This window comes from Bemisia tabaci, chromosome 3 (genome assembly GCF_918797505.1).
Source record: "Bemisia tabaci chromosome 3, PGI_BMITA_v3".
Taxonomy (NCBI): Eukaryota; Metazoa; Arthropoda; class Insecta; order Hemiptera; family Aleyrodidae; genus Bemisia; species Bemisia tabaci.
Window position 1 is genome coordinate 13,242,445 of NC_092795.1, and position 9,651 is coordinate 13,252,095.

Here is a 9,651-nt window from a genome sequence, read left to right on the forward strand (position 1 = left end):
AAGCAGTCGACCCTGAAAATCATCAGAAAAGTAACCTCAAAGGAACAGAGTTCCCTCGAAGGAACATTCTCCGAGAGGGGGTTTTATTGGCTCCGCTCAAAAATTCCAAAGCCCGATCTCAGAGTTGTCAAGTTCCGGAGGAATTTGGCTAATTTCACACTTTATCGATCGGGCGTGTTTACAAATTACCGGGATGCCAACCACGAGGGCCAGTCACAGGACACAGGTTCTGAGCCAGTGCGACATAGCGGCGTGAAGTTGTGAACATGGGGTGGAATGGCGAAGTCCAGTGGCGTGGCGTGCTTTGCGATGTATCGATTGTTATGCCATTTAAACCTATGGAAAAGGATCGATAAACAGGGTGTTCGCAGCGAACACCTTAATAATCGATTCTTTACCATAGGTTTAAATGGCAGAACAATCGATACATCGCAATTGACGCCACGCCACTGGCGAAGTCGTGGGGGACGAAATAAACAGTGCGTGAATTCTACCCGTAAATGCTCCAGTCCCCTTGCTCTTAGAGGGGGAAAGCGGGGGAGTAGTAATGGAAATATAATTTGATTTAGGGCAACGCATCGTCGTCGCGTCTGCAATTCGCAATTGCCAACTTTCAGCAGGAAATCCCTTGGATTCCTTCCCTAAAATCCCCTCATGTCTCTGGCCATTTTTAAGGCATTGACATTTCTTTATTTATTTATATTGGTTTTTTTTTTATTCATTCTCTCATGATTAGTTCCCAAAAGATTTTGGTTTTAACCACGTAATAGACGGGGCAAAGCTAAGCCTGTTAAGCATCAGATCACTATAGGACTCCTGTGGAATTTAAAATAGGCACAGCAAAATAATTATCCACCCGACGGGATTAAAATAACTCCATGAAGAGGAGGAGATAAGTGGCAAATCAAGTAAATTCAAATAATTCACTTTAGATACAATTTAAAATTTTCGTGACGTCAATTTGTTTCAAGAGATAGTGCCAAAACTGTTGTAAAAGGTGACGTCAAAATTTTAATGCAAATGTTTGAAATTTGAATTTAAAAATTTTTAAATGGGTGTAAAATTTTTCGAAAATGCACTTTGAACAAATTAGCAAATAGCGATTAGCAATTAGCAAATTGGCTAAAGCTATACAGGATCTGAAAATTTATAACTCGCTCAATTGGCACGGACCAATTCTCCAGTGACCAGCTTGCCCACTGCTTACAGACCAGTTATGATTGAAGGTTGATAATTCCAGCACCATTGCATGTTGTCTCTTTTGGTTAGATGCTGAGTATTGTTCTGTTACATAATTTGTTGCGTCAATCATTGATCAACATCATGTTCATGGAAAAGCGTGAGATGTTATCATCAGATACATCCGATAGCCCTCGACGTTTTATTTGAAGGAGTATTTTCTAAGAAGGAACAATAGGAACATGCCCATTTCCAGATGAGCCTTTGGATATAATAGTACTCGTGGATGGGAGGGCTCATCTGACAATAGGTCCGTTCCTTTTTTAAAACAACTACATATAGCTCACAGCATGTTTGGGTTTCTACAGTACATCCTGTCGCTGGAGGAAGTATAAAATCTCCTCAGCTTTTTTAAACACCTGCCTCTTGCGTGTGAATAAAATATATTTTTAATTTTCATGTGGTTTTGTGAAACTGAGATCCTCGAAAAATTGTATCACTTTTAAATGAAAAGTATAAAAAAATGTGGGTATATGTATTGTAATCTCTCTCATCCAACGATTTCATGAGTCAAGTTTTTCTGAAAGAAGCAAATCAGTCACAGGTCTGAAAAAAGTTTGAGCTGAAAATTTCTTGAACAGTTCGTTTCTTCAACTTATTTCTAGATTCAATTCCACGTTGAACTTACAAGTAGTTAAATGGTCAGTTTTAAAATTTCATAAAATGATATCGTTGCACGCCTTAATTTGTTAAAGATTGAAATACCTATGCACGTTCATTATTCTTCCAAACTCGAAGGAAAGTTAATGATGTCCTTGCGTAAAATTTAGAATAAAAATTGTGTATTAACGTTTAGTTGCAGCAAATTTCATATACATCATGTGATAATGGCAGGTAGTGTAAACTAGGGGGCTATACCCCCAGGCCGCTACGCGGTCCATCCCCATGAGGGCGCTTCGCACGGCAGTTTTAAAGAATTACCGTTGAGTAGTTTTCCATTTAAAAAATAAAGTATGACAGGAAGTCTGCGACGTCGCAAACCGAGTTATGTGATTGCCGACTTTCACCGTCGATATCTTCTATTCACTTTCCTTACCACCTAACAGACCAAGATTCTGCATTTCCCGCTTATTGTTAGTTCAATTTTCCGCTAAATTTAAAATTCCCGCCATTTTTTCATTGGCGGGAATTTCAAATGTTGCCTCCCTTTTTAAGCTTTCCTGGTCTTCTCTGAGATAAAAAACCTAGGTCCTATTTTCAAAATCTGATTAAAGCGGGCTCATGTAGGACCGTTGCCTACGAGAATGGAGAGGCCGTAACTACGATTCTGTGACGTCACACTAGTAGATGAAACTCGGCCGCGGTTTAACACGCGTTCTTATGGGAGAACGCTTGCCGCGCGATGATTTCTCGCCGATATCTCTTTCAGGGTTGATCTGATGCAAAATTTCATAAGAACCGTTTAGAAAGAGGATGAAATTTCACTTTAGAAAACTAACTAGTTCATTTGTGACATTGTCTAAATATCGAGGAAATGAATGCGTAATACCGAAAATCGTTACTCCACTCAGATTCAAACGGGCCGCTCGCGCAACTTCGGCCGATCGAGAGCCACTCTGATTGGTCCACGCAGCGACTGCCTCACTCATCGATGCACTGATGACCCGGAGATGCTTGTTGTTTTCGGTAAATATCTACTAGCTTGACGTCACAGAACTGACTAGTTACGGCCTCTCCATTCTCGTAGGCAACGGTAGGACCTATCACCTGTCGATAACCGCAATAATCATGGAAATGGGCCTAGTAGAACGCTCAAACGAACTATGACAAAAAATATAAATTTACATTGTTTAAATGGGAGAATTTGCAACTTTACCATGTAATATAAAAAAACTTGGGTCATATTTTGAAAATCTGAATAAAACGGGCTCATCTACAGTCAATTTTCCGTCGATAACTACAAAAATCATGAAAATCGGCCCGGTAAAACGCTGGAACTAAGCGTTACCAGTCCAAAATTAGGAGGCCTTGGAGCTTACAGTATAGATATAGTATATAGTATAGATGATCTATTTCTTATTTTACGCTCATCCATATCACTCTCATATTTATCTAATTTCTCGCGGTCATTTTCAATATTTCGAAGAATGTCTGTTATATTCCACCGTGTCAAAAAGTGGTCTCATCTATCTTCGTTTTTATCTTTCAGCAATGGCAGAGAGACAAACTCTCCTCCAGCTTCTGATCTATCAGCTCGTTCTTCTGTACGTTGCATCGGATGAGGGTTCCGTCGCCTGTTCCGTCAAAGCTCCAGGAAGGCTGTACTTTTCAGAGGTAGCACCAAGAAGCGAAAATTGGAATGCTGTTGGATCGGCTAATAATGAAGGCCACGGATTGGGTAGTTGTCCTATTTCCTGCTTACCCATTCACAAAGCAACTCAAGACTTGTCCGTAAGTTTGTATCGCACTATCCGAACCATCCGAACCCAATTTACTGTAAATGATCAGTCTGTTTTAATGTAAGATAATCAATTACGAGGGTTGAACAAAATCAGAGAGCACTTCCAATTTTATAGAATTTTTGGCCATAATCCGGGTAGAAATATTGCCAGACTTCATGTAGCTTTTAATAGATTCGATGAAAGGCAGAGACAGTCACCTTTTTTAGGAACTTTGGGAGGGTTAGACAAACCTAAGTGTACAGTTTCTGGTACTAATAGACTTTAATCAAAGGTCGTTCTACATTGTGTGACCATCCATCTTCTGTGAGAAAACACGGAGAAAAAATATAGCCTTTCTAATGCCACTGATACCTTTCAGGTCCTACCTTTTTTCTAGTGGTACCTATTTAGAGTCCTCGTCAAAATAGTTTTGGAGCGCGACAGGAGATCTGTCATTTTGATTATTATATTTACTACCAATAATAAAATAGAAACGGCTGATTTTCTGTCGCACTCTGTAAGTGCGCAAACTTAAATGGCGCAGACTTTACAATGTTACCTACCTATGTGGTGACAATAATTACATAGTACATAGGTTGTTCAAAAAGTTTTGCACATTTCCGGGTTTTGAGCGAACGAAAAAGTTATCGATTTGCAGATTGTGTAAGCTCAAAGTAGATGTAATTACCAACAAGTTGTACCGATAAGAAGTTCGTCAATTTCCTCAAGATTTTGTAAGTTTTTTCAATAAAAACACCCAATTCTCATTCAACTTTTTTACTCTAGACAAAATATGTGAAGCTAAAAATCCTGGAGGCGGTTACGCTACATGTCATTTTCAAAATCCTGTATCTCTGTAATTTTTTAAGCTAGAGAACTATTCTCGGTCTTTTTTTATTGGTAATTACGTCTACTTTAAGTACACACAATCTGCAATTCGATAACTGCTTTCGTTCGCCCAAAACCCGGAAATGTGCAAAACTTTTTGAACACCTTATGTAGTTCGGGCTAGGTAACAGTGCTTCGATCCCGACCGCTGAATCGTTACTAGGCCCGAAATAATTTACCATTAGTATGTGATTTTTCGTCCTACCTCCCGATTACCAGGGTGTTGTGTTTCGTTTATCTGCTGATGACCAGAACTTTTTCCTTGAAAAGTTTTGAGGATGAAAGATTTTGCCTTTGAAATGGCCATCAGTGGATAAACAAAACACATCATCTTTCTATTATGGAATCTATAATATGTCGTAGAAAGATGGAATCTCGCAGAAGAGGCTTAATGGTAAAATTAACCATTCAGAAGGAAGAGTCGCAGAAAAAACAATGGCAAGAGGAGGTCTTTCAGATTGGAGACTTTCCGAATTCGGAACCACAACTATGACTCCTGATATTGATGCACTGAGTAATATGATGAGTAAGTACCTATTTATTTTAGCAACGGAGTACATAAACTTGTGAGCTACGATGATTAACACTTAACAGATCTTCAAGTCAAAACCGAGGAAATTGAATCGTTGCCTTTCCACTATGCTCATAGAGAATCCCAGGTCCTTCCTTTTGTCTAGTCGCATTCGTAGGGACAGTGTTACTTTCATGATGATAATTTTTTCGGTTCCGGTAACTGGGTCCCCCTAAATTGTTACTGGGTCTAATATATGTGCCATACAAAATGTGATATAACTACAACTGTAGAAAAGCTGGGAAATAGACTATGTAGTCTACTGAGAGATACCATTTATTGTCTTCGTCCTTCACTTACGCAGATATTTTTCACAAGATTTTTTCCACTATTTCTTCTTAAATACACATATTTTTTTATTTTTTTTTCAATATATTTTATTTTTTCGAAGAGAAGCTTGTCAACTATATTGCTGAAATTTGTAGGGAGCATTCTGTTAATAGAGAAGAAAAATATGTATGTTTTCAAGAAATTAAGTCAGTTACGTCAGAACATATTCCAGTATGAACAGGAAGTATAACAGAAAGTCTGCAACGTCATCGATATAGTGATTCTTTTCCCAATTATATTTGACTTTAATTTATTAGCCTCGCCAATTCATAGATGCCATATGAACGTAAAATTCTCTTTGGTTTTCTTCTTCTTTTTCATTTTTGTGTGTGTGTGTGTGAAAGAAGGGGGCGGGGTGTTGAGAGAAATGTTGCGTGGTTATTTTGAAGGCGTCTGAACCAGCGTTAAGATCACATTACAATGAGGAATCGGAAAAATGTTACCTAATGTATGGACAGCCCCTCGTTCTCAACGTTCTCTTTGATAATTATTATATTTGATTTTTCGATTGAATGACAAAATCAAATCGAAAAAACTTTATAGTTGCCTAGTAGAGGATTTTGTCATTATTACATCCTCCCTCCCCCCCCCCCCCCCAACAAAATAAAAGATTTGAAATATATGATCAAACGCCCGCTTTTTTTTGTTTTCGTTTGCAAGCAATTGAAAGTAACTACAAGGGGCTGCATTTAGAGAATGAGAAAGTGACGGTAAAGTTCATGGAAGACTTGCTAACTGCATTCAAAGATCCAAAGAACTTGCAGAAGCCGGCCCTACACGCTAAATACGTTTTAATCGTAAGTAGCATCCTCACCATATCCTTGCTTCCATATTTCTCCCGGATTGAATTTTATGTCCTCAATTGACAAGTAGTTAGCCAGATAGGTTTCGGGTAAACTCATTCTTTCCAATATATGCATTTTTTAAATACTCAAAGAGTCTGCAAATTATTCTTCTTCAAGATGTGTACGTGAGATAGGTCCGTCACCCACGAGTTAATCAGTCAACCGAGAAAATTGTAAATACGTGAAATCGCACAAACATCACGTTGTGCACATCAGAAGAGTCTAAAATCCACTCATCAATGCACAATTAATTTGCGCAGTCTGCATTGCGCTTTTAAAAGTTATGCCCTTAAAGCTGAGAGCCGAGTGAACTTGCCAATTATCGTGTATATTTGGGATGGTTAAGATGTTTACCCTTTACCATCCTTTAATCACATATCGACGGTGTAAGTCGGCAATCACATAACTCGGTTTGCGACGTCGCAGACTTCCTATCATACTTTATTTTTTTGACGGAAAACTACTCAACGGCAATTCTTTAAAACTGTCGTGATTTTTCTTCTCTATGCGAAGAAAATTCTGCAAAAACTTCAAGAAATGATGTCAAATTGTTCTTCTTTAAAAAAATATTATAGACGCGGAGATTTTTAGACACCGCAAACGAGTTATGTGATTGCCGACTTACATCATCGATATACGTATGTTACACACGCTGACGTAGCTCACTTAACACACCCATATCTCTCACATACATCTTTGCACTATTTTCCCCAGATTTTGCGGGAGATAAAGAAGCACTATAAAAAACAGCCGTCTCTGATTGAAATCAACGTACCGAGGGGCCGAAACATCACCGTCGTAGGGGATGTCCATGCTCACTTCAGTGAAATAGTCAAAGTGTTCAACGTTAGCGGTTTTCCCTCGGAGACGAACTACTACCTCTTTAACGGTGATTTTGTCGATCGAGGAGATGACGATTTGCAAAATGCGCTCACTATCTTCGGGTTCAAGCTTTTGTACCCGAATTCGTTTTTCATCAACCGTGGTAACCACGAGGATAGAAATCAAAATTCGCATGCAGGTTTCGATGAAAGTTGTAATTGGATTTACACCCAGCCGATAACAGATGCATTCCACGTAAGATAATGCATAATTTCAACATTAAGTTAACGAACCCAAGTAGCATTTTTCAACGGAATTTTTGAGATGTTTTGAAATTAAGTTGCGATTGTTTTACGATTGTTTGGCGATGAAATCGATCAAAATCTGAGCGATTATCCTCGATTTTATCGCAATTTTATCTCTATAAAGTTGCATTCGATAAAATAGAAATTTTGTCTCAATATATTACGATTTTTTGTTCGTTAATATTGCGATACATCGCTGTGGATAAAATGGCGATTTTGATGCAAATTTATGGGATGAAATTACAATTGATCGCAGTTTTTTATTCGATGAAATTGCAATAAATCGACGTTGGTAACACCGCGCAATAAGAATAATAACCACGCAACAAAGGATTACTTCTCAAACAGAAATGAATTAAATTCTCGGTGTTCCATATGCAGTCATCTTAAAAAATGCATCTTAAGAACACTTAATCCACCTAAAAAAATTCAAAAGTGAAGTTGTTCAGTATTCAATGAGCATATGCCCGGTCAAGTAAAGAGAAAACGGGAAAACGACATTGAAAAAATAAAAGCGGTTAGGGTGGTGGTGATTAACTTAAGGAAATTTTATTCTCTTTTCAAGTTTACTCCCCATTTTTCTACCTAGTTATCTGTTACAAGTTATCCCATCACTTTCCCGAACGAAAAAATTCCATGAAATGTATGAAAATATCAATCATTTTTTGTCACTCATTGACCCATGTATCTTAATATATGAGTGTGTCGAATAAGTTTTGGCTCGCTGACATATCTTAAAAATTTGAAAATCATATGTAGGATGTATGGACATGGCTACCGCTGGCGCATCGGATTAACGAGAAAGTTTTGGTCGTACATGGAGGTTTGTCGCCGCATAAGAACGTCACGTTGGACGACATACGACGAGAGCCGAGGGGTGTCGATCCGAAAACATGGTCAGATGAATTATACCTCCTAAGACCAAGAGATGATGTTTTTGATCGTGATTTTAAGAATAGAGTTTACAAACCCGATGATAAACTCCCACCACCGTATCAAAATGAAAGTAAGTATCGTAAAAAACATCTTAATTATGGAGAGGAAATGAATTAAGTCGATATAAAGAATGAGTCAAGTTTTAGCTTTCGGAGAGGACCCAAAAAAGGCAGGGTACGACCACTCGAGCGGGTATTTCTTTTTCTTTTTTTTCGCATGTATTCATACTCTTTTACGTGATTCAGTAATCCGGATTCGTGTGAAGAGGAAACGACTATACCTAAGATTAACTTTTCGAACCTCCTGATCAAATATTTTTTTTAAAATGCGGTAACATAATAAAATGCAATACAATAAATTTCTTACAATATTTCTTTCTTTTTCTTTTTCTTCTTCTTCTTTTTCTTCTTGTCCTTCCTCTTTTCTTCTCCAAATATAGTTTTACTTTTTAATTTCATAACCTTTTTTTAAAATATTTCAGGCATAATGTTGAGCCTTCTCTGGGCTGATCCCATGGACAAGAATGGAGTAGCTTTCAATGGTCAAAGAGGGGGATGCACACGTTTTGGACCAGACATAACCGAGAATTTCTGCAAGCGCAACAAAATCGAATTCGTAATTCGCTCACATGAGCCAATTGATTCACCCTCTTTTGAGGGTTACTACCTGAAACACGGAGGTCGTATCATTACCATTTTCACCGTCGCCGGCTATTGCCATCAAGAAAGTAAGGCAGCCATAATACAGATGCAAGCACCCGATATGAAGACGCACATCATAGTGTGGTCAACAGAAGAAAGACAGGAAGCTTTCGACTCATTTGTCCACGAAAAAGTTAAACTAAAGTAAAAATATTAGGAAAATAGAAACTGATGCGTTGCAAAAGTAAATGAGTTCACTTATATATCGGCTTCTAGTACATCTACGAGTAAGAAAAAAAGCCTATCGATAACGAAGTGATGTTAATTATTTATGTACTCAATGTATATAATTACAGCATGCTTATATGTAGAACGCATTATAGTATAATATCATTATGGTCTGCTTCAGGATGTAAAATTGTACCATAGTAATGAATTACTTTTTTTATTACAAAATCTCTTGGAAAGAGGGTTTTTGGAGGTGCTATCTGCGTGGGTGGGTTTGAATCAAGTCCTCGAAAACCAAGGATATGAATTTCTATTATCATCAGTAATTTGAAATTTGAAAATATTGCATGGTAAAGGGAATTCACAATCACCAACCTCGAATTAGTACTCTCCATTCGGGCAAGACCAAATGTGGGAGCATATAGTAATTACTATAGTGAGCTTATTTTAATCGGGAAATCCAAG

At 37.9% G+C, this 9,651-nt stretch overlaps 1 protein-coding gene across 3 annotated transcripts; it reads left to right on the forward strand.

Annotated features, from left to right (window-relative positions):
- The first annotated feature begins 1,388 nt into the window (after positions 1-1,388).
- On the forward strand, positions 1,389-9,427 carry LOC109044186 (serine/threonine-protein phosphatase 5). Of its 3 annotated transcripts, none has more exons than XM_072297775.1 (7): positions 1,389-1,489; positions 3,389-3,630; positions 4,872-5,034; positions 6,070-6,206; positions 6,969-7,331; positions 8,141-8,387; positions 8,799-9,427. In XM_072297775.1, exons 2-7 carry the CDS (start codon positions 3,391-3,393, stop codon positions 9,164-9,166), a joined length of 1,518 nt encoding a protein of 505 aa, XP_072153876.1. In that variant the 5' UTR covers positions 1,389-1,489; positions 3,389-3,390; the 3' UTR covers positions 9,167-9,427. The 3 variants fall into 3 exon arrangements, with proteins under 3 accessions (XP_072153876.1, XP_072153875.1, XP_018917304.2); XM_072297774.1 differs by lacking the exon at positions 1,389-1,489 and adding an exon at positions 1,511-1,880; XM_019061759.2 differs by lacking the exon at positions 1,389-1,489 and adding an exon at positions 1,511-1,783.
- Positions 9,428-9,651: the final 224 nt, after the last annotated feature.